Source organism: Poromitra crassiceps (genome assembly GCF_964638095.1).
Source record: "Poromitra crassiceps genome assembly, chromosome: 12".
NCBI lineage: Eukaryota > Metazoa > Chordata > Actinopteri > Beryciformes > Melamphaidae > Poromitra > Poromitra crassiceps.
The window spans coordinates 2,198,915-2,224,809 of record NC_139632.1 but is presented as its reverse complement, the minus strand read 5'-3'; the positions used below and the strand labels follow the sequence as shown (position 1 = coordinate 2,224,809).

The following is a 25,895-nucleotide window of genomic DNA, read 5'->3' as shown; positions in this document are numbered from 1 at the left end:
TGGATGCACAGCAGACACCTGTTACAGGTCTGGATGCACAGCAGACACATGTTACAGGTCTGGATGCACAACAGACACCTGTTACAGGTCTGGATGCACAACAGACACCTGTTACAGGTCTGGATGCACAACAGACATGAGGTCTGGATGCACAACAGACATGTTACAGGTCTGGATGCACAGCAGACACCTGTTACAGGTCTGGATGCACAACAGACATGTTACAGGTCTGGATGCACAACAGACACCTGTTACAGGTCTGGATGCACAGCAGACACCTGTTACAGGTCTGGATGCACAGCAGACACCTGTTACAGGTCTGGATGCACAACATTCATATTTTGGTCACACCACTGAACTAGATGTGGAAGCGATCAGGTCAGGTTACGCTCATTTCAGTGTGACATATCAGGCCATGCCAGGCCACACTAACGGGTCTGGATGCCCAAATATTTTAAAACCAGATATGGAAGTGTTCAGGCTCATACCATAGACTGTAAATATAGCTGACTCATACAGTCTGGATGCAATCTTGCCACAATGTGTACATACATGTAATGTACAGGGATGGAACGTTATGGAGTGAGAACAGTGACAGATACCAGGGCAGAAATAAAGCCACTCAGAAACCCTCCTTTTGGAATAAAAAAGGTGGGGTGTGGTTAGCTGTGTCACCCAAAGGTGACCAGTTTGCATCCCTGGATGCATGAAAAAGCTGTACAGATGCAGATGAAGGAATCCAGACACAGAACTTAAATAAATGCAATTTTCAGACAAATAGGTGCACAGGAATCAGATTTTTAGAACTGCAGCTCAAAAACGACATTGCAATGCTACAGTAGGTGTAACTGCCATCTGGATGCAATGTGTACAAGCCACATAAAGAGATGGCAAGTGAGGAAAAACCATTGTGGACAGATGTGTTTTGCGATGTCACAAAATCCATTGTTCAGAATCAAATCTCAAGGTTGTGTTAAAATGTCACGTGTAAATGGTGCTGCTGCTGATCACCATCAGCAAACTGGGAAATCCATGATAACGCAGACGTAGCTGTGATGTCCTGGATGAGAGCCGAGAGAATCCTCGTGTGACCAGTGGCTGCTTCTTACTATGCATTCAAAGCTGGAACTTCCTTCTGCAGGCATCCATTTCATGGCGCTGAAAATAGAAAAATAGAAATATCGTAATGTTGAAATGCCTGTGATCTGCTCATAAATGTGCTGGAGTCACATTTCAAAATTGCTTTTTTAACTAAATGAGTTTTGTCATGAAAGCGCTTTAGGCCGTGTGTCCATATAGCTTCTTTTCGCCCCAGCGTCTTTTTTCAGTTGTTTCCAATGAGACGAGAGTGTATGCCGGCGCACACGGACGTCTAGAGAAAGTGCGCTGCGCCCAGCGTCTTATTTTCACAGCGCTCCGGTGTTTTTGTGCGCCGGCTCCCAGCTGAAAATATCTGAACTTTTCAGAAAGAGGCTGGTGTCCGGTGCTCCTTTTCAGGCAACTCATCATATGGAGAAACTATCACAACAGAGACAAAAAGGCTCAATTGTGGGAGCAGATTGACTAGACACTTCATATTTCTGCTGAGTGTTGTGCTTTTATCACAGAACGTGTGTTGTTAGCTTGTTGGCTGTTAGCTATCAAGCTGGCTTCCTAACATTATTTTCAATCTGCTTGATTGCATATTGTGCGCTGGGATCAGCGCTCTTCCAGGGTTTAACCCATTGATACCTGATGCAGCATTTGCGTGTATATCCCTCATTTGTGTGCGTATGCCTTTAAGACCGCGAACCGTGGTTCGCGGTCTTAAAGGGATACACACACAAATACTGCATCAGGTATCAATGGGTTAACTGTCAGAAAAAGCAGCTATATGGACACACAGCCTCACAGAGCAACGCTTTATGAGAGGTTGACTATGCAAATGTGTTTACACTGCAGCTGCCATGCTACAAGGCGAAGTCTCTACTGAAGCGGTCTCGCAAGATCATGGCCGACCCCTCCCACCCTGGCCACAAACTCTTTAAGACACTCCCCCACGGCAAGAGACTGAGGTCTGCCAAGACCAGAACCACCCACCACAAGACCAGCTTCTTCCCAACCGCCATCAGCCTCACCAACAAGGCCCGGAAACCCCTTCCGCCAAGGACCTCACCAACAACCCCCCCCCCCCACACACAAACAAACTCACTACCTCCTCCTAAACTCAACTGAACTCCCCCCCATAAAACTGGAACTCATACTGTATCTAATTTAATGCCTGTCTAACTGGGACTGTAAATCCATGTAAATTCCCTGCACATTTAATGCCTATGGCCTGTAAATTTCATGTACATTCAATGTAAACTCTTATTTAACTCTGACTGTAAATTCATGTAAAGCCACTGCCTATTTAACGTCTATTTAACTTAGTCTGTAAATCTCATGTAAATCCAACGTAAATTCATATTTATCATCCACAGAACACTCCTCCACTCTTGTACATATTGTATATATTGACTCGATTTGATTGCACTTGCAACTTTGCGATTGTCTTTAGTGATCTTCCTACTTCTTATCTCTGTACATTGATGTGACCGCTACGCTGCATACAGACACTAAGACAAATTCCTCGTATGTAACTTGCATACTGTGGCGATAAAAGTGATTCTGATTCTGATACTGTCTCGTAACTCGTCTGAGATTAACTCGGGAGAGATAACTACCATCTGAGAGACTCACCTTGAGAACCCACTCGTACTCTCCGAACTTTGAGTCGAAGGTGCCTTTCTGTAGAGAGCGGAGTTTGAGAGTGAAGCGCGGTCCCAGCTCCTGAATGCCAACTTTCTTCTCGTTCTTGAAGATGTACCTTCAGAGATGCACAAATGATTTGGTTTTCTGATTTGGGGCAACAACATACAGTACATTATTGAAGAGAGAAACCATTTTTAACAATCACCTGAATTGATTTTAAATGGACGGGTGTTTTTGTTTGTTTTATTATTTGGGCATTTTCTGCCTTTAAGGTTTAGAGTTAGGGTGGGGAGACGAAACGAAACGACCGCACCGCGGATATACTGTATGCCTCCGCCGACAAGTGAGCAGTCGACATCCGTGTCTGTCCAGACTTGATGTTTGAGCCAAAATGTGAAGAAATTCCGTCAAGGCTTTCCTGAGATATGGTGTTGACCTGGAACTTTGACCACCAATGTGGTCCCAGAAATGCTTCATGACCAACTCTACTCACACATGAAGAGTTGAAATGTGTACCTGTGGTATCTGAAGAAGATGAAGTCTCTCTGGTTGTGGAAGGTGGCGACCTGCCGACCCACAAACTGCGGGTCGTGTGGGAACAGAGCGGCGAACAGACGGCCGATGCTGTGGCCCAGACGCGTGCCGAAGTGGTTCAGGATCACTTCAGGGGAGTGTTCAGTTGGATCCTTGCCTCGCCTCTACAACGAGTAATGAGGACATGTCATTAGTGATTACACTGGGATCAAATAACGAGCCTCGGGGCTGCTGCACTACTATGGCTACATTGTACATTGATCATAGCAATTCTTTTGCTCGATGTTGGTGAAAATTATAAATCATGATTGGAAGAAAAATAATTACTTTACAGCACTTTTGGCATCTTGGCTATTTATTTTTTATTTTTGAATACACAAACAAGAAAAACAAACTCAGACACAGGAAAAAAAAACATACAACATTACAACATAGTGTTACCAGTCACTATGTTGTAGTGGGGGTGGGGGGGGGGGGGGATTGATACACCATAGTATCGCGATATTTTGCCTGACGATATTGTATCGATATTATTTTTATTTTTTTTGCAGGCCATGCCATGGCAGGCCACCGGGCATGTGCCCGAAGCACCCGATGTTGCAGTCCGCGCCTGCAGTGGCGTATTGAGTCCAGAGAAGCTTAATAATGTAGCCTACATGTGGGGCAAAAACAAAACAAAACCAAAAAAACACTGCATGTTTTACTTCCGGTGAGGTCAAGGAAAAGGTAGGAAAAGGAGTTAGACAATATATCGAAATATCGCAATATTCAATATATGGCAATATTCAATATATTGCAATATGGGCGATATCGCAATATTGCAATACTATCGTATCGCGACTCAAGTATCGTTTTAGTATCGTATCGTGGGCATCTGGTGATTCCCACCCCTACTTGTCATGCATCTTGGCTATTTTAAAACGTCATGAAATGGGAAAAAATGCAATATTATTGATAAGGCCAATATCCTAGGAATATTAATTGTCTAACCTAAAATTGCAATATAGAATTATTCACAATTAATTGTGTAGCCACAACTTCTGCTCCTCGCAATTCAGTTATTGAAAAGGTAATCACTGAAAGACACTGGCAGGCAATTCCTCCAAGAATATTTGGTTTATCACAAGTTCACTTTTTTGGGGACCAAAACAATACATCAATGCTGTGTGCGAATTGACTTGCCTTGAACTCCTTGCGTAGGCGAACGCTGCTGATCTTGAAGTGTGCTGTGGGCCCGTCAGGTAAGTGACACAGAACCAGACCATCTTTACAATGTGGTGAAGGAAGCCGACACACAAATATGAAATCTGCATGGATTGAAGTGAGCAGATTAGTTTGCTATGAATCATAGACAATCACAGCAACTTAATTGCAACTGCTGAATTAAAACAAGAAGCTATCGTTATCACAGAACAGCGGGCTCAGAGGATACTGGGCACTTTGCGGTCCTCGTTGATGACCATGAGGTATGTGAAGCCCCTGGCGACGCACTGGGGAATGACTCTCTTCAGGGCCAGTCCTCGTCTGTAGTACACATGGGAGTCCGGGATTACTGTGGCCAGCTGCTCGCAAAACCGCACCGTCCTCTACAAGAGAGAACACCAGAGAACCAAGGAATGTGTGAAGATTCTTAGAAAGACTGAGCCACAGCGCCACATAAACAACCGTTTGTTTATAGAGCAGTGATTCTCAACCGTTTTCATATCAAGGACCCCTAATTTGCTCCACATTACAGCCCCCACATCCACACGAGATGAGACATTGTCGCACAGACCCGCATCTGACAATATTTGTGTTGTTAGATTATGATTTTGTCTATTTAGTACCTAATAGGTACGTCGTGTAAAGCAGCAGCCACTCACCCCTCTGGGCCTGTCCGATGTGGTGATGAGCACTTTAGGGTTTGTCAGCCGGTTGAAGTAGGCAGAAAATTCATCGGTTCCCTCGTCAAAGGCGACCTGCAAATCACAACAGCCGCACAGTTCGATGCAAATTCACCGACATTATCTGAGAGGAAGGGAGAGAAAAGGAACAAGCCGGTACCTCTTCATCCTCCGGGTCAACCATTGTCTCATCGTACACCCTCTGGTTCTCGATCGTTTTGGGGACTTCCTTTGGCGGCGCCTACATTCAGGAAAGATTGGTTAGAAGATTGGTTTTTGACAGCAAACGAAGCTCAGCCTCATGGTTAATGTTATTTCCCATGGACCTGCAGAGCTTTACACACTCTGAAACCCTGTACACAGTGTTCTTGCCACATCAACACACAGGCATTTTGGCAGGAAAACAGCTGATTGTTGCACTAAATTAACTGGTCATCATCATTGGGCCTGCAACTAACGATTATTTTCATTCTTTATTTAGTCTATAAAATGTCAAATATATGACAAATGCCCATCATAAGTAACTAGAGACCAGAGTGATTCTTCGACCAGCAGCAAAAAAAAAAGGGGGGGGGAGTAGATTTTATAATTACGGTATATTAAACAGAGAAAAGCAGCAAATCTAAGCATTTGTGAAGATACAACCAGCAAACGTTTTTTTTAACTTAATAAATGACAAATGATTAATTGATTTTTCTAATTATAATTGATTTGTACTACCAGTTGAAAGTTTCGACACATCTCATTGAATGTACAGTGTGTCGTGATCATCAAGTCATTTTGATCTAAAGGCTTGTGTGCTTGAAATTAGATTTTTAGACTAATTTAAAGAGTGAAGTTGATTGTATGGCTTAATTTATTTCCAAAGCCATTCAAGGCAAACAGCAGCTACTTTAAAGAATCTAAAATCTAAAATAGTTCTTCGTTTATTATTCTAAAAGGTGGAAAAAAGTAAAACTAACGAAAAATGACAGCCACAGCCAATGAGCTGTGAGTATGGTAACGATGTGATGACAGCCACAGCCAATGAGCTGTGAGTATGGTAACGATGTGAATGACAGCCACAGCCAATGAGCTGTGAGTATGGTAACGATGTGAATGACAGCCACAGCCAATGAGCTGTGAGTATGGTAACGATGTGAATGACAGCCACAGCCAATGAGCTGTGAGTATGGTAACGATGTGACTCCTCTGTGGAAGGAGCCTGATGAAGGTACTGAAGGGACTTGAGGCGATGTCAAAACTCACCTTGTCACCTAAAGCCTCTCTTTCTTTTTTCTTCTTCTTCTTCAGCTGCATCTTTTGCTGAAACGTTTAGAGAAACAACACTTAGTGGCCAAACACAAACACACCATACAACGCCAGAGCCATGCACAACTGAAGCTTGAGACAGGCTCTAGCAGATCTGACGCTTAACCGGTCACACCAGGAGCGCTCTCTTTTCCTCGGCGCTGGGCTCAGACCTGCTGCTCCGGCCCCTCACAAATCTCTATCTTCTGCTGTATTCTGTTCTTAAAATGTTTTCTTTCTTTTTTTTTAAAGAGAATTTTATTTCAAATTGTTTTATTTATTTAGTTTTAAAATATTTGAATATATTTCATGTATTTTAGTCTGTGATACGTGAAACCGTGGTATTTTTGTCCAAGGTTATCATACCGTCAAAAACTCATACTGGCACATCCCTAGATACCATTTGTTGATTATATCGCAATCACAATCGCAAAATATTGTCCACCATAATCGCAAATCGCACCTTTCCCCCAAATCGTGCGGCACTAGTGCCGACAGGAACCTTGGGAGTAGGGATGTTCATTTTGAAAATTTTCCAAAATCGATAATCGGTGAAAATTAACGATCAATTATCGATTATCGATCATATTAATACTTACAAAATTTTTAATTTTTTTTTTTTTTACAAAATGAATGCCTATGGCAGAAAATACGAAAGACAACGTGTTCTCCTCAATGAACTCTTTATTTCAATGTGTCTCCTCTCCAACACTGCTGTCCCCGGCGCATGCCGGTGTGAATTTCCCATGTTTAAAACAGTTTTGTTGGCACAAAGGCCCGTGCCCAGCCAGAAAACTAGAGACTATATGAAGCTCCACCTCACGTTAGTCGGCTGTGCAATGGAGTGGGGCGAGGAGGAACGAATTCCACCCAAACCTAGTCCAATTTTTTTTTTTTTTTTTAATAATTAAAAAATCGATCCAAATGCCACAGGATCGATTCCAATCCTTAACGATCAATTATCGATTTTCGATAATTGATGAACATCCCTACGTTTGAGTATTTCATGAATGTTTTGCTTCCCAGGTGCGCTGGATTTGATGATGTGATCACTGAGCCGCCGTCTCCGTGTGACTGCATGTGTTGTTTGCTCGTCGCAAGTGGTGCACCATGATAGTGAGATCAAACACACCCTGCTGTAAATTCAGCACAGGCTGTGGAAAGACTGCTTTTAAACGGTTGTTTCAAGCAGCAGTGTCATTTTAACAGCAACGGCTAAATTACTGGCTTCCGTAGGAGGACTATCATATCTTCGGATCTGCAATCGGACGTCGGAGATGGGTAGGAGAGCGTTTTGAACAGCCTTTCCCCCTTATTGCCTATGAGAACGCTATGTGACCCTAGCACTGCAAGAGTGTGTATACACGCAGTACAGTAGTAGGGTCACTTACGGGGCTACTCCCTATCTGAACATTCTGTGGACTCAAAGTGGCTGCAACAAAATAAAAGCTACAATTGTTTGAGTATTGGCTCTGAACCACATTTTCAATACGTTTTAATTTTTTCAAATTCCCAAACGTGGTAAATACCAGGGCCCAGTTCCACAAAGCACCTTAGGTCTTCCCTTAGAGTCAGAGTTAAGGTGTCCATACAATAGAATCGGCTGCACAAAACACAATTAAATCTTCTCCATAAGGTTAAACATTGTAAGGAAAAAATAAGCACCATCTATTTTATGGACACCTTAACTCTGACTCTAACTTAGGGAAATCTTAACCTAAGGTGCTTTGTGCAACTGGGCCCAGGTTCATTGTTATACTTTTCAAGACCTGCTTAGACCCTGTAACAGTCATGTGCTTTGGTAAACAAGCAAGTACGTTAACGTCATGTCTTTATGTATGTTTTATGTGTGTGTACCTTTCGTTTCTCCAGCTTGAACTTCATAAACATGAGGTGTCTGCGTTGTTTATTCTTGATCTCAGACACGCTGAAGGTGGGGGGGAAGGCTTCATCTCCCACCGGGCTACTGTCCACTCTCTCCGCAGGCTGCGTGTCCTCCGCAGCGCTGCCGCCGCCGCCATGATCCTGCCGCTCCGCGCGGCCTTTCTTCGGCTTCTTTTTCTTGCCTTTGTCCTGCTTTCTGGGCGCATCGGTGATGTCCATCTTGTCAGCTGTGTTTTTCACGTGCGTGTGGTGTGCCGTCTGTCTCTTCCGCTTCCTAATGATCACTTCCGGGGTCGTCTTCTTCTCTCGATTTAATGGCGGCTCGCAAACAACTTGGGTACATTGATACCGCAACCTACTGTTAACCCTTCTAACAATTTCAACTCGTCAACTACAAATAAAAAATAAAAAAAATGCTGGATTTAAACGGAATTTTCCACTAACTACCGTAAATAAACAAAATAATTCCCACACATCGCCTTTCTGCTATAACTTTTGAGCATGCTTTTGAGAGAGTTTAAAAGCCCGCTGCTGGCCATTTGGGTGCCCTAAGCGTAATTGTTTTGTGGGGCCCACAATTAACCAGAAATGTCCTTGCTGCATCCACAATTATATCTATTTTTTTCAGACTTCTTTTCCACTCCAGCAGTGCAATTAATTATCATAGCCAAAAATGCGAAAACTTCATTTGATCTTTACAGAAACAGATTTCATCATCCTGGCTGCTTTTACAGCTTCCTGTCTCATCTCCTTGCGCCTAGTCTAGTACCTACTGATGTCATCAATATGTCACATCACTGATGACATCACTGCTCCCTAATGTCCCTAGGAGGCTGATGACATCACAGTCGAGCAATTGCATGACATTTGCCCAGGTCAACTGTTGACTTACAGGTGACTACACTTTTCTACACGAGATGGATTCGTCCAGGTCAACTACTGACCTCCAGGTGCATGTGAGCAAATTCAGCAATAGAAAAACAGGGAAGGGTGATGATGATGATGTCACAATGCCCTAAAATGGCCTGCGAAGGCATAAGAACAAATTATCGCTGTAGTACCCGCCGTGGGCAGATTTTTTCTACTTTTTTTTCTGGAGAATCTAGTAACAACCAATATCTATCATTGGGCCACATTCCAGGTCTCTGCAATGTAACAACTGATCGGAAATTGCGTGAGCGTAATAATAATATCTATTCTATCATTCCAGGAGTGTCTGTCAGTATGTCTGCGCACAATCATTGTGATGTCATCAGTGAGTGATGTCATCAGTGATGCAAAGTTGGGCAATTGTGCGCAGGCATACAACTTTGCATCACTGATGACATTGATTCTATCGCTAATTAGATATTGGTTATTTGCATAAAAGCACACAATTTGATTAGGAAATGATTGTATCTTTATTTAAATATATACGCTTTGTTAAAAAAAAAAACAATTTGTAACTTGTGTTAGGCCACTTGATCAAACTGGTAGCCTATAATATTGCTGAAATCCTAAGTTATATTAGCCTACTGAGTTACTGCAGATTTTTTTATCCCCTATTAGTGCTAATTTTAATTTATTTATCCTGGTTGCTGCTCCACCCTCTGCCGATCTGGGGAGAGCCGAAACTGGCTCCATGCATAACAACAGCCTATTCATTTGGCACCAGAAATTTATGATTGATAACTCAATAGATCTCAGGGAAATCACACGCTGAATGACATGCTGTGTTGACTCTGTCTGGAATAAGACATAAATAAATAGCTTATTTTTTGTTGCTTCAAACAAATGCTTCCCCCACCTATAGGATTTGCATGTTTGGATTTTGTCCACCTAACCACTGCACAGTTTCAACAGTTGAGTTTAATTGCTCCTCATTTTACCCTTTCCATCCTAGTTAGTCTTAAATTGTGATTTAAGAGTGATTGACAATATAGATTCTGGATGATTTTTTTCTAAGTGTTCCTGATGAAATGTTTACAAAAGAAATGATAAGATGATGATGATGATGATGATGATGATGATGATGATGATGATGATGATGATGATGGAAATGTGAGTAGTGAAATGCAACAGACCGCAACGATGCCAATGTTGTGGCACCATTACCTTTGGGGAGTCAACAATTCATGGGGCAAGTTGACAGGATTTTGGACAAATTAAAGGTCAGGACACAATGACATTTTACTCAGGCTGGAACACTGAGTGGATTGTCTCAAACATCTGCAATGGATACATATATATCAATTCTATCTATTTTCTTAACTTATTTATGTTAGTAATATAGTAATGCAATGAGTAATGAAACTAATTACTTTTGACACAAGGTAATAAAGACATTTTATTACTTTTTAAAGGAGTAATAAGTAATAAGTAGTACTTCATTATTACATTTTCTGAGTAACTTGCCAAACACTAATGATGCATTTGTACAGTCATTGGTAATTACAATTGATTCCTAAAATGTATTGTGCTAAAGGAGAAGGGGCAAACATTGTGGACATTGTCGTGACAAAAAAGCATGTCAGGTCAACCTAACTTGTTGCATGTGTAACATTGACTTGATTCTGTTTCATCTATGCTGTTAGGGCAAGCTAACACCCATAGCAATGGAAACCAAACAGTTAGTTAATGATACATTTGGATAGATGTAGCATCAGCAAAAAATGGCTTTAAAAGGGAACCTCTCTAGATGGAAATCCTCACCTGCAACAGCCATGAAGGTGCTTCTGCTTGCGTTGTCTGTAGCTCTTGTGGGTGAGTCTGGGGATTTAAAGCTACATTCACTTGCAAATTTACTGATCTGACTCTGCCTATTTTGTCGTTTGTTGACTCAGAAAATATCACTGCCATGTAGATGAGTACAGTGTAGCAGTTCTGCACAGAGAGTGCGCTTTATGACTCAAAACCCAGAAGATTCAAAATGAAAGGAATCAAGATTTAGGAGAACTTATTGTTGTACTTGCTGGCAAAATGCTACATCACTTAATATAGAAAACTAGAGCACAGAAATAGACATCGATTTCTTCAATTTTACTCATTTTCTTGTCATTCATATACAGATTTGGAAACAGAAATGGCTATTTACCATTGGAGTTCCTTTACAGCTCTATTGAAATTATCTTTGTATATTGTTTGGCCATTCCATAAATCAAACTAACATCCCATTCCTATTTTGCAGCGGGTTACCAGGTCAACTTTGGTAAGTTTTTTTATATTAAATAAAAAATGTGGAAGAATTCAACCCAGTTCAAAAACAATTTGAGCATACTGCCTTGAAAAAGACATGTTGAACGTTTCTTGTCCCAGTTTGGAAATTATCTGAAAACTCAAAACAAAGACTAAAATATGACAAATCAATTAAATTCATCAGTAATGAAAATGTTATTTTATTTCAGCCCCTGAGTTTGCTGCTGATAAGACCTACGTGTACAAATATGAAGCATTCCTCATGGGTGGTCTGCCTGAGGAAGGTCTAGCACGGGCTGGAGTCAAAGTCAGCAGCAAAGTTCTCATCAGTGCTGCGGCCCCAGGCACCTTCATGATGAAGGTAAAGACGATGAATAAGTCTCAAGACAATTCATTATTGATGAATGATAACAGAACAGCTCACTAATCAGGTTCAGTATCTCTTCTCTTCATAATGAACAAAACTGTGTCACTTTTCCTTGTAGCTTGCGGAGCCTGAGCTCTTTGAGTACAGTGGCATCTGGCCCAAAGACCCTTTTCTCCCAGCCACCAAGCTCACTTCAGCCCTGGCTGCTCAACTCTTGACACCCATCAAGTTTGAGTATGCTAACGGTGTTGTCGGTAAGCTGTTTGCACCAGCTGGCGTCTCTGCAACTGTGTTGAACGTCTACAGGGGAATCCTGAATATGCTTCAGCTTAACATCAAGAAGACACAGAATGTCTATGAGTTGCAAGAGGTTTGGATAATATTTCTTTTGTATAGTTTCCACCCACAAAATACCACAGAATTTGAGTTCACAAATTCTGTGTAAATTTCTGTTAACTAGCCTGGAGCTCAGGGTGTGTGCAAGACCAACTACATCATCAGTGAAGACACCAAGGCTGATCGCATCTACCTGACCAAGACCAAGGACCTGAACAACTGCCAGGAGAGAATCGTTAAGGACTTCGGTTTGGCATACACAGAGAGATGTGCTGAGTGTGAGACTGTAAGTGCTCATTTATTTGAAACTCTACCTACCTATGCACAACATACTCCTAGAAACGGCTAGTGTGATAACATTGTGTGTCCTGTCTAAACAGAGCGGTAACAGCCTCAAGGGAGCTGCTGCCTATAACTACATCATGAAGCCAGCAGCCACAGGCGCTCTGATCTTGGAAGCAACTGCCACAGAACTCATTCAGTTCTCACCTTTCAACATAATGAATGGTGCTGCACAGATGGAGGCTAAGTATGTGGTTAAAAACATAGTGCAATAAGGAAGTGATATGGACACTATTCACAGCAGAAAATGTGTCTCTGCAGATTGTAATTGTTCTCACACATATGCACAGGCAAAGCCTGACCTTCGTTGAAATTGAGAAGACCCGAGTGGAGCCTATCAGGGCTGAATATATTAGCCGTGGATCCCTGCAGTATGAGTTTGCCACTGAGCTTCTCCAGACACCCATCCAGCTTATGAGGATCAGCAACGCAGAGGCTCAGGTACTGTGGAAGACAAAAACAATGTGCTCTTCAAATTCTCATTGAATTCAAATCTTCTGGCAACAGATCGCAGCATTGTAAGCATTGTATTTCTTGACAGATTGTTGAGATTCTCAACCACCTGGTGACCTTCAATGTGGCCAAGGTCCACGAAGATGCACCCCTGAAATTTATTGAACTCATCCAGCTACTGCGTGTGGCCAGATTTGAGAGTATTGAGGCCCTCTGGTCTCAGTTCAAAGCAAGACCCGATTACAGGTACAGTAATACAAGCGTTTATCCAAAACAGAGCAGAAGTACAAACATGGACAGCCACGGAGAATAACTTTTGATGCCATGTTTTTCTTTGTATTTAGACACTGGCTTCTGAATGCTGTCCCTGCCATTGGAACTCATGTTGCTTTGAGATTCATCAAGGATAACTTCATTGCTGGTGAACTCACTGTAGCTGAAGCCGCTCAAGCTCTGGTTGCATCTGTGCACATGGTGACAGCTGACCTGGAGGCCATCAGGCTTGTTGAGGCAAGTCAATCTCTTAAGTGCTCATGTGGATCTACTCTGATTTGAGAACTGGGAATCAACAGTCTTCTTTTCATAACCCCTCAGGCCCTGGCTTTCAACCACAAGATTCAAGAAAACCCAATTCTGCGTGAGATTGCCATGCTGGGCTATGGTACCATGGTTGCCAAATACTGTGCCGAGAGCCCACTTTGCCCAGCTGAGTTTGTGAGGGTAAAGTTCTTAAAGTCTTTTCTTTTTCCATAACTAAAATTATGTTATTATATTAGTGACATGAATGCAACATTAAAATGTCACCTTTTTTCTTTACCTCCCACAGCCCATCCATGAACGTGTTGTTGTTGCTGTTGCCAAGGGTAACATGGCAGATCTCGTCGTTCTTCTCAAAGTTCTCGGTAATGCCGCCCATCCTTCTTCTCTCAAACCAATCATGAAGCTTCTGCCTGGATTTGGCGCTGCTGCTGCTGCTCTGCCGTTGAGCGTTCACATTGATGCCATTCTGGCCCTGAGGAACATTGCAAAGAAGGAACCCAGGATGGTAAGACAAAAAATTGTCATACCATTCCATTACTTAGTTTATATACACTTGACATATTTCAGTTTTGTTTATAACCATAAGCTTTGTGAATTAGGTCCAGGAACTTGCTGTTCAACTGTTCATGGACAAGGCTCTCCACCCAGAGCTCCGCATGGTTGCTGCTATTGTGATGTTTGAGACTAAGCTCCCCATGGGTCTGGTGATTGCACTTGCCGACGCAGTTATGAGGGAAGCAAATCTGCAGGTTGCTAGCTTCGTCTACTCTTACATGAAGTCCATGACCAGGAACACTGCCCCTGACCTTGCTGCAGTGTAAGAGTCTGAATACTGATCTTTAAAAAATATATAATTTGTTGTTTTTGTTGAATATCTAGAATCTCAAATTAATGTTCTACTTTCAGTGCTACAGCCTGTAATGTTGCTGTGAAGATCCTCAGCCCCAAATTTGAGAGACTGGGCTACTCGTTCAGCAAGGCTCTCTATGCTGACGCCTACCTCCGTAAGACAATCGCAATTTAATATTTTGCCATCAGTGATGTCAGGGCAAAATGTGGTGTTGATGGTTCTCTTGTTCTTTCTCCAGACCCCTGGATGATGGGTGCTGCTGCTAGTGCTTTCTACATTAATGATGCCGCAACTATTTTCCCAAGAACTGTTGTGGCCAAAGCTCGCACCTACCTGGCTGGAGCTTACGCTGATGTTCTGGAGGTAAGTGAATGATGTTTTTTGTAGGGTAATGAACCAAATGAAAGGCTAATCAATGAGAATATAGCTATTTCATAAGCAAAGACCTTAAGATGGCTCCTGGTTTTATTTGGTATGTGTACGTTTATATTTTTGAAATGGTGTATATAGACTAATTCTGGAACAAAACACTTCATATGCATAAAGCTTATCTGCCACCTAATCGTCCACATTATAGCATATTGCGTTGTGAAGAAGCATACACATAGCAAAGAAGATAAGTAGCCAGCAACTTAGTGCAAGTATATGACAATGCCAAGAATCCGGAGGCAAGTTTAATCTTTCCTATTGGTCTGAAAAGTTGTCCATTCCAATTGTGATATTTTTTTCTTCCATTTTTTCCTCAGCTAGCAGGTTGTCTACTGAGTTAATATTAACACCGCTATTGACCTTGAGGATGACCTTTATTTAATAGTTAAAGAATTGGCCATCCACAGAAATGCTATTTCTCTCTTTCAGATGGGAGTAAGAACTGAGGGAATCCAGGAGGCTCTTCTGAAAATCCCTAAGGCTCCTGAGGATGCTGACAGGATCACCAAGATGAAGCAAATTATGAAGGCTGTAAGTTTAAGGGATTCCTCCAGTATGAAAACTCTACAATATTTAATAAAAGTGTATCTGTACAGAAAGTAGTAGGTTAATTTACTATTTCCTTCCTTCCAGTTCTCTGAATGGAGGGCTCATCCCTCAAGCACGCCCCTGGCCTCTGTGTATGTCAAGTTCTTCGGACAGGAAATTGCATTTGCCAGCATTGATAAAGCACTTGTTGATCAGGTTATTGAGGTACTGTATCTTGTACAGTTACACAAACTTGTTATTTAAATGAAGTAATAACTATACTGCGAGCTGAAAAGCTGATGTCATTGAACTAAATATTTGTTTTCTTATAGCTTGCCACTGGACCTGGAGTTCATACTTATGGAAGGGAGGCTTTGGATGCTCTCCTGTCTGGTATCTCGTTCCATTATGCTAAACCTATGCTGGTTGCTGAGGTACGCCGCATCCTCCCCACTGCTGTTGGTCTGCCTATGGAGCTCAGTTTCTATACGGCTGCTGTGGCTGCTGCATCTGTTGAGCGTAAGTTCCACTGCTGCAACTCAACTAATGTAGATTACAGATGATGACTTTTAGTACTTAATACTCATAATAATCTTGGTATTTCACAGTCCAAGCCACTGTGACACCACCTCTTCCCGAGAACTTCCATGTAGCCCACCTTCTTAAAACTGACATTGAGCTGAGGGCTGCACTTACTCCAAGGTAAACAACCTATAACTTACTTTGGAAAATGATGAAACTTTTCATCATCACTTCATCAGAAGGTTAACTGGAATTCCCCTAATATGTTAATGTCCCTTTCTGTTAAGTGTTTCCATGCACACCTATGCAGTTATGGGAGTGAATACTGCTTTGATCCAGGCTGCCCTGATGTCAAGAACAAGAGTCCACACAATTGTCCCTGCAAAGATGGAAGCAAGATTTGACATGATTAAGGGCAACTTCAAGATTCAGGCTTTGCCTGTCCTGGGTGTCAATAAGATTGCATCTGCAGTGTATGTACCTTTCCTTTTCATAAAGCAACTTGTATGAAGCACTATTTATTTTCTGCTAAAACCAACATTTTTTTTTTTAACTGAAACAGTGTTGAGACTTTTGCTATTGCAAGAAATGTGGAAGATCTTGCAGCGGCGAAAATGACACCAATGATTCCAGCTCAAGCTGCGACACAGCTGTCAAGGGAGCTCTTCAATTCTAAGTTCACGTCTAAGTTTGCATCTTCACTTGCTGGTAGCATGGTGAGTTTGATTCCTGACCATCCATTCCAACACAACATTTTACATGTTCCAAAAAGAGAATTTACTGACTTCTGTTCTGTTTTTAAAGTCAAGGTCATCTGAAATGATTCCTGTTGATGTGCCCACCAAAATCACCCAAGCGATGAAAATCTTCTCATTTGAGAAGAAGATGTGTGCTACACTTGCAATCATTGGAATCAAGGCATGCACTGAGATTGAATCTCAGAATGCCGCCTTCATCAGATTCAGTCCACTCTATGCCATGATTGGAAAACATGCTATCTTTGTTGAGGTTGCTCCAGGCAAGTACAATTGATCACTTCATTGACATCAAATAATGCATTTTGGGAGGATTCATGGAAAAGTAAGGTTTTGCTCTTTTTGGGTGTAGCTGCTGGACCAGTCATTGAGAGGATTGAGTTGGAGATTCAGGTTGGAGATAAGGCTGCAGAAAAGATAATCAAAGTGATCAACATGAGCAATGAGGAGGAAACTGCAGAGGAAAAGAATGTCCTGTTGAAGCTCAAGAAAATCCTGGTTCCTGGTCTGAAGAACGGCACCAGATCTTCCTCCAGCTCCAGCAGTTCTGCCAGCTCTCGTTCCAGCAGCTCCAGCTCAAAGGTATCTTCTTCTGTATCATCTTCCAGCTCTTCCTCTCGCCCCAAGAGCAAGATGGTCGATGCTGCCGTCCCAGTCATCAAGCGATCCAGCAGCGCCTCAAGCAGTCGATCCAGCAGCTCCTCGCGCAGCTCTTCATCTAGACTCCGCTCTTCCAGTTCTAGCTCCTCCAGCTCTAGCTCCTCCAGCTCCAGCTCTCGCCTCTCAAGGGTGAGACACAACTTCATAGTCATCCCTTCATGTGCAGAAAACAGCAGTATCATGTGAAATAGGTTCAGGATTTCAGTTAGTTCTCATTATTCCTTTTCTACTGCAGCAGATCTATGACATGACGTTTACCAAGAACCACATCCACCAGGTGATTATCTGACTGCTGTTTAAATAATAGAGAGAGTCACATCATGTACTCAATTGGATCAGGCAAAAAACATATAATGCCTCTTTTTTGTTTGTAGCACGCGGTCTCTACAGCCAGAGCCAACAGCAGGAGCAGCGCCTCCAGCTTTGAGGCCATCTACAATAAGGTGAGGCATCTGACCAAGCCAAGAGAAGTGTATGTTTTCAAACAAAGGGAACATTAGAAATTGTCATTAACATCAAACCCTGGTTTGCATCTTCAGGCCAAGTACCTTGCTAATGCTGTCACTCCTGCTGTGACAATCCTCTTCCGTGCTGTGAGAGCCGACCACAAGGTTCAGGGATACCAGGTTGCTGCTTACTTGGACAAGGCTACTTCCAGGGTGCAGATCATCTTCGCCAACCTTGCTGAGGATGACCACTGGAGAATCTGTGCTGATGGTGTTATGCTAAGCCACCACAAGCTTATGGTAAAACTTGTGATTTCACCTTTAATATCAATTGAGTTGATAATAAAAATAGTTGTAAGGATTGGTGTTTTGCCTGAAGTTCTGAATCAGAAAAAAATACTTTTTAGGCCAAGATTGCCTGGGGTATTGAGTGCAAACAGTTTGAGACTGAGATCACAGCTGAAACTGGTCTTGTGAGTCAAGATCCTGCAATCAGCCTGAAGATGACCTGGGAGAAGCTTCCACATAGCATACAGCGCTATGCAAAGCTGTAAAGTCACAGAATAATATAATTTTCAAACATTGTGTATATACAGCACCATCTATTACAATTTTGTTTTCATTTTTCACAATTAATCTACCAATTCATGTCTGTCTAGGATCTCTGAATATATTTCATGGATTGAGGCTGCAGTGAAAGTGGCAAAGGCCAAGAACATTCGCAATCAAATCAAGCTGACCATCGCCATCGCCTCTGAGAGAACCCTGAATGTTGTGCTGAAGACACCAAAGGTATGGTTTTATTGCTCAGTCCTTTTCAGAGAGATGTACAAGAAAATGTCTGTATTCCATTTTGTTGTTCAGTGTAAATATACTTTTCTGACTCATAACTTTCAATTTTTATATTATAGAGGACCATCTACAAACTTGGTGTAGGACTTCCTGTTTATCTGCCCATTGGAGAAACTGCTGCTGAGATGGAAGCCTATCAGGACAATCTGGTTGACAAGATCTCCTATGCAATTACCAAGGCTCATGCAGGTGAAGACATATAAACGCAGCTGAATAGTTAGACTGATCAATCACTTGTTCACTTACTAATATTTTCTTCCCACTCTAGCTAAGTGTGAAATGGTGAACGACGTGTTGACCACATTCAACAACAGGAGATACCAAAACGAGATACCACACTCTTGCTACCAGGTTTTGGCTCAGGATTGCACACCAGAACTCAAATTTATGGTTCTGCTGAAGAAGGACTACACACAAAACCAGAACTTGATCAATGTGAAAATCGCAGACATGTAAGATGAACAAATATCTCATTGTAAATTACTGTATTTATCTGTCCCAAATATTTCAGACTTCAAACTTTGGTTTATCTTTCACTCTTGAATGTTCTTCCCAATGTTATTTCCAACAGTGATGTCGATCTTTACCCGAAGGCCAATGCCGTTATGGTGAAGGTTAATGGACTGGAAATCCCCATGAGTAACCTGCCATACCAGCATCCTACAGGTCTTCTATTTCATTCATTCAAATTGAACTGTCATGCTGAAGTGATTCCGCTTGTTAGGAGTTAAGCCTACTTCACATATTTTGTACTTGCACTGATTATAGGTCAAATTCAGATCAGACAGAGAGGTGAAGGCATCGCTCTCCACGCTCCAAGCCATGGTCTTCAGGAGGTCTACTTTGATGCGAACACATGGAAGGTGATAAAACATCTTACCATCTTAAGGTCTTTCTTTTTCTAAGTATCTAAGTATTGGTAATGACAACATTCCAACAGTTTGATAAACCCTCTACTATTATTATTGTTCTTCAGGTTAAAGTTGCAGAATGGATGAAGGGACAGACCTGTGGACTCTGTGGAAAGGCTGATGGGGAAGTCAGACAGGAGTACCGCACCCCCAACGGACGTCTGACCAAGAACGCAGTCAGCTATGCTCATTCCTGGGTTCTCCCTTCTAAGAGTTGCCGTGACATCTCTGGTAAAACTCAACTGTTTCACCTTGTCTCTGAGAACATGGTTCACACTATGAAAGCTGTTTCACCTTGTCTCTGAGAACATGGTTCACACTATGAAAGCTGTTTCACCTTGTCTCTGAGAACATGGTTCACACTATGAAAGCTGTTTCACCTTGTCTCTGAGAACATGGTTCACACTATGAAAGCTGTTTCACCTTGTCTCTGAGAACATGGTTCACACTATGAAAGCTGTTTCAACTTGTCTCTGAGAACATGGTTCACACTATGAAAGCTGTTGCACCTTGTCTCTGAGAACATGGTTCACACTATGAAAGGCAAAACAAAGCATAATTAACTTGATACCCTAAATGATAACACATCAACACCAAACAAGTATTAGTTTCCAGATTCATTCATTCATTAAGAGTGGGCCTGATATTCCTGTATGTTCAGATTTCATAAGTTTACTCACCAAGTGCTGAACACCTGAGCATTTAAAAACAGACATGAGTGTATGGTTCTTCCGCACAAGGACTCAATGAATGTTGATGCTCGGTTTTGGGTCGTTGGCTTCAGAAAACAGATATACTGTACATACCTTGCATACCTTTGCTTTTCCAGAATGTTACATGCAGCATGAATCTGTGAAGCTGGAGAAGCAGATGATCGTCCAAGGCGAGGAGTCCAAATGCTACTCTGTTGAGCCTGTGCTGCGCTGCCTGCCTGGCTGCCTCCCTCTGAGGACTACTTCTGTCACTGTCGGCTTCCACTGCATCCCTGCTGGTAAGTCTGCCACAAACCACAGCTGCTTCATCAAATAGACGTATACCATATCTATGTCGAAACAAGTTCTACACTGTCTCATTGCTTTGCTCTCTTCACTGTTGCAGATTCTACTCTCAGTCGCCCTGCTGCTCTGATGTTTGAGAAGAGTGCGGACCTGAGGGAAACAGCAGAAGCCCACTTGGCCTGTCGCTGCACTCCTCAGTGTGCTTAATCTCACCACCTTCAGTTACATTCTGTTGTGATATTTTCTATTTCAGACCAATGTTGTCAATTAGTTTGTTTGAATTGTAATTTAAAATAAATTGCAAGAAGCATTTCAATGTATGTTGTCTGACATTCAGTGGTGTATAAAGTACTCGAAAACCATACTTGAGTAAAAGTAAAGATATCTTCCCAGAAAAAGACTTTGGTAAAAGTCAAAGTCACTCATTAGAATATTACTTGAGTAAAAGTTTTAAAGTACTTGATATTTTCTGTAGGCTACTTAAGTATCAAAAGTAATTTTCTGATATTAAATGTACTTAGGCTAAGTATTGAAAGTAAAAAGTACAAGTAAATGCTGTTAGAAAGAAATAAATCAAGTAAAAGACATGCCTGGGCTTGAGTGGAAGTCTATTTCTTCTTCTTGACTTTTATAGCCACTGGCAAACAACGTTATGTTGCATTTTTTTAATTAATACACAGGACAAGATGTTACTATCCCTTGTGCCAAAATCAGAGGAAAAACACATTTAGACATTACAGCCACCAAATGGAATGGCGTGTGGATCAGGATTAGAGCACTGATTTGACAAACCTGATTGCTTGCAGGCTACGCAATTTCTTCTGATTTTAATTTGTAACTAAGATGCTTGGGGGAAATGTAGTGTAGTAAGTAAAAGTATCCATTTTATTTGGGAAATGTAGTGGAGTAAAAGTGAAAGTTGACAGAAATATAAATACTCAAGTAAAGTACAGATACTCAGAAAAATACTTAAGTACAGTACTTAAGTATTTATACTTAGTTACATTACACCACTGCTGACATTTATTACAAATACTGCAGCTCTGTTACAGCATAATGGTTGGGTTGATGAATGGTGAGAGTTGCAGCAATGTGTATTGTGCTGTTTGAGGAGTGTCATCCTATATAGATGTAAACACAGTTCAATCATGAGAGGCCAGTCGGTAAGTTTTAACAAGCGGCTTTATTTAGCAAATGGTAAGCATGGCAACTACTTTGGCGTATGACTCCCTTGTCAGCTGGCGCTCCTCTTGAGGTGAGAGGAGGGCATCTGAATAGGCTAGGATAGAGAATCCACCCAAAAGGAGGATCTAATTTCCGGTGGTTAATTGAGATCAATCCGTAACTTTGACTTACTTTGACTAGAAGGTAACAAATCATTTGACTGTAATTTCTGGTCTTCAACTTGGCGTCTTACAGCAACAACTCACAGCTGGCGCCTCCAGACTTGGCCTGGCTTTCGACTTGGAGGGCATAAATAATTTATTTATTTATTTCAGGGACAGTGCAACATTAATGAACATTTGCATGTAAATGTGCCGGATTGTAGCCTTAGCTAATTTCCATCCGTAGTCCCTCGACAGGTGAGGTACAAAAAAATTGAGGAAGAAATAGAAAAATTAGTGCATACATAGGGCAACTGACAGGGGTACAATGTAAGTGACATATACATACATATGGGTAAAGAGGAGAGGAGACATACATATACATGAAGGAGGCATTTAACTTAGCAATTCAAGTGGGCACATACAGACTTTCAATTCCGGTATGTAATACAAATAAAACAAATACAGGAAACATTAGGGACATTGACTAAGGTAGACATTGGACTTTCAAGGATATACATATACAAAAACAACACATGAAACAAAAGGGTTTAGATATGGTCGCAGTTTTGGTTTGATCTGAGCCATGACTTTAACAGCCCCTTAAAGGTGTGAATACTGCTACTCTCTCTGACTGACATTGGTAGGCTTGAAAAACTTGAAAATATGACTTAGGCCATTAGTTTAGCAAGGCGACGATATTTAAAATAGATTTTTCCAAGAAACTTGTAAAACAAAAAAGTTCCTTTTCATGTATACTTTCACTGTGTGAGGTTTGATTGTGATAGGCTTCATTTTTTCCTTTACTCCTATGCGGGTATATTTTGGGTATAGCCTATATTCGATTAGTGTATAGCTCATTTGCATATTCAAATTCATTTTCAAAGAAACTTGTAATACAAAAAATGTTACTTTTCATGGATACTTTCATTGTATAAAGTTTTATTTTGATAGGAGTAAAGGAAAAAAATAGCCCCATTGGGGTGTATTGTTGTCTGGCCTTACTGGTAGGGATGTCAATTTTCGGTTAATTTCACTTTCGATTAACCGACGCTAATAATCGATTAACCTATCGGTTAATTCATAATTTTTTAATATAAAAAAAAAAAAAAAAAAAAAAAAATTGTCTATTTACTCAATGAGCTCATGCCCAAACAAGGCGTGTCTATTTAGATGCTGAAATGTTAATGCTTTTTGTGTTAGAATTTCTAACACAAAAAGCATTAACAAGCATTAACAAAAAGCATCAACATTTCAACACAAATTCTTTTTGTGTTAGAATTTCTAACACAAAAAGCATTAACATTTCAGCATCTAAATAGACACGCCTTGTTTGGGCATGAGCTCATTGAGTAAATAGACCAAAAAAAAAAAAAAAAAAAAAAAAAAATATTTTTTAATATTAACTGATAGACCGACAGCAATAACCGAACAACGACGTTAGCGACGGTTAATCGATTAACGGTTAACCGTTGACATCCCTACTTACTGGCACACATCTTGGATTGATGAGAATTAAACATATTTCCTCAACTTGGATTTCTTAGGACTTTTAGTATGTTGTTCTGGACACCTCATAGAAATGATCTAAGCTGCAAAAAATTCTTTTACAATTAGTTTGTTTTTTGGTTCCAAAATGAGTAACTTTGCCTGGACTAATAGTGGCCATTTCATTGAAGTGAGATCATTTTTCGAAACTTGAACTTGGCCTCACTGTACAAAATGCCATATTCTTTTGTTATTACATTGTGTCTTACATGTTTCTGTAGTATATGTATTGAGCCTGTACCTACTTTAGCAAGTTCATGCAGATCTGTGGTCTTTATTGCCTTTTTTTTTTTTTTACATGTAAATTGGAAGGAGGTGGGCACTTTAAATGTGGTCACCCAGGGACATCACACTATTTCGTAAATTATATATATATATATATATATATATATATATATATATATATATATATATATATATATCGTTGCCACCGACGATGGAATCATGCAACCACCATAAATCGCTGTAGCCTACTATAAACGTATAACTATTTTCGTCAGAGATAACGATAGTATAGGGGAGACGCGGGGGTAATTGTAAAGTGTTTTTTGTTTGTTTACGATCGATCGACAGACAGACATGCAGATAGATAGACATAACACTAGATAGATCGATAGATGGATAGATATAGACATATTTTGGGACGGTTCCGGGACAATGGTGAATAAAGTTAGTTTCGAGCCCTGGGTTCTTCTGTTATCTCACATCACTAAACCATCTTACAGGACACCTAAGGCAGGAGTTTGCAGTCATCTGATCTATTCACCTTATGTTCATACGCGGGGGTGGGCCAAATTCTTCCGGGTTGTATTAACACTTCCGGCGGTCACGGCGCGAAATACAAAAGAACGTCAGAAGAAGAGAGTTGTTTTTGTAGCGGACAGTGCAGGGGGTAAAACAAAGAACGTAGCCTACTACTTTGAGCTCGGTACACAGCAAGTAAGCGGAGTATCCACTGTTAGCCAGGTCAGATAACGTTATCGTCGACAATGACAAGCACTTTCTTGTAAAACATAGCTGGACTCCAACAAAGAAAGCTTCAGATGGTAATTCTCTGGAATGCGAGAATTAACGAGCCAGTTGCATGGCGTTGCATTCTTAGACATTGCCATTTGCTTTTATTTGGTATGTTACATACAATTGTCTAAATTATTAGTTAATTCAGAGTTAGATGATATTGGAGCAGCCGGTCTTTTTCTTTTTCTTTTTTTTAGGGTCTCATTAAAGCAGCGGATAGCAGTTGGGTAGAAGCTGTCCTTGTGGCAGGAGGTTCTGGTACTGCAAGCCATCAGTCTTCTGCCATGGGGGAGGACCCTGAAGAGTTTATGTCCTGGATGGGTGGGGTCGGCCATCATTTTCTGAGACCGCTTTAGCATCCTGGCAGTGTGTAGGTCCTGAATGGATGGCAGGCTACACCCGACCACCTTTTCAGCTCGGCGGATGATGCGCTGCAATCTGGAGATGTCCTTGCGGCAGCAGCAGCATACCAGACAGTGAGGGAGGTGAGGATGGACTTGACGGTGGAGGTGTAGAAGATCGCCAATGCTGCCTTTGGCACCTTGAAAATACTATGAATGAATACTATGAATGAATATTGTAAATACATATGAACTACTGAAGAAGAAGAAGAAGAAGAAGAAGAAGAAGAAGAAGAAGAAGAAGAAGAAGAAGAAGAAGAAGAAGAAGAAGAAGAAGAAGAAGAAGAATGGTAAATGGACTGGATTTATATAGCACTTCTAGCCAAAGCGCTTTACAATGTGCCTACATTCACCCATACATTCATACAACGAAGGCGGCAAGCTGCCACGCAGGGTGCTGGCACAGCCATCAGGAGCAATTTGGGGTTCAGTATCTTGCCAAAGGACACTTTGGCATGCGGACTGGAGGAGACGGATATCGAACCAGCGACCTTCTGATTAGTGGACGATCCGCTCTACCTCCTGAGCCACAGCCGCCCAGAAAAAGAAGAAGAAAAAGAAGAACTGAACGGACAGATGACCATCTTCTGCATGTTTTTAGTGGGGTCTGTGTTGTATGGAGGAACCCCAGGGGAGCATGGGGAGAACATGCAAACTCCACACAGAAAGGTCCTTTTCTTGACAAGATAGCCCACCTGTAGTAGGCACTGAAGACATGGGGGGGGGACAGACCCTCAGCACCCACATTAGCATCCCAGGCAGGAATTAAACCCAGGACCCTTTAGCAGTGAGACACCACCATGCCCCTCTGATGAACTGGAGAAGATAGACACTTCATTTGACAGGTCCTGTACAATATGAACTACTGAAGAACACTTTGTACCATGTAAATACCTATGAAGGCAAATGTGTTGTTGTGTAACTATCGACCACGTTACGCTTTTTTTGTTCACGTCTAATTACAAATAATTCATACGTTGTTTGGGACCTGTAAAATGAAGGGTTACCTGCCGGAATGCCACTGAAGCACGATTTAACATTTTACCTTTCAATAAGGTGCTAATGTTAGCTCACATGCACCTAAGCTAGTGGTACTCACTAAGCAAGAATTAGCATA

The 25,895-nt window shown here is 41.4% G+C and overlaps 2 protein-coding genes across 2 annotated transcripts; one reads left to right on the top strand and one right to left on the bottom strand.

Annotated features, from left to right (window-relative positions):
* Positions 1-148: 148 nt before the first annotated feature.
* Positions 149-8,565, bottom strand: rpf1 (ribosome production factor 1 homolog). Its single transcript, XM_083647806.1, has 9 exons — positions 8,298-8,565; positions 6,399-6,455; positions 5,311-5,391; positions 5,130-5,225; positions 4,700-4,853; positions 4,450-4,532; positions 3,250-3,431; positions 2,722-2,848; positions 149-1,158 (listed from the first exon to the last, which is right to left on the bottom strand). Exons 1-9 carry the CDS (start codon positions 8,541-8,543, stop codon positions 1,117-1,119), a joined length of 1,068 nt encoding a protein of 355 aa, XP_083503932.1. The 5' UTR covers positions 8,544-8,565; the 3' UTR covers positions 149-1,116.
* Positions 8,566-11,026: 2,461 nt separating this feature from the next.
* Positions 11,027-20,694, top strand: LOC310786980 (vitellogenin-2-like; the record flags this gene model as incomplete). Its single annotated transcript, XM_083648305.1, has 33 exons — positions 11,027-11,066; positions 11,708-11,859; positions 11,984-12,235; positions 12,326-12,487; positions 12,582-12,730; positions 12,834-12,984; positions 13,085-13,242; positions 13,341-13,506; positions 13,591-13,716; positions 13,823-14,041; positions 14,136-14,353; positions 14,443-14,540; positions 14,625-14,749; positions 15,245-15,346; positions 15,449-15,568; positions 15,676-15,862; positions 15,952-16,045; positions 16,153-16,338; positions 16,428-16,581; positions 16,670-16,883; positions 16,973-17,409; positions 17,516-17,557; positions 17,655-17,723; positions 17,820-18,026; positions 18,134-18,276; positions 18,386-18,518; positions 18,638-18,767; positions 18,847-19,030; positions 19,150-19,244; positions 19,347-19,441; positions 19,555-19,720; positions 20,319-20,480; positions 20,588-20,694. 33 exons carry the CDS (start codon positions 11,027-11,029, stop codon positions 20,692-20,694), a joined length of 5,043 nt encoding a protein of 1,680 aa, XP_083504431.1.
* Positions 20,695-25,895: the final 5,201 nt, after the last annotated feature.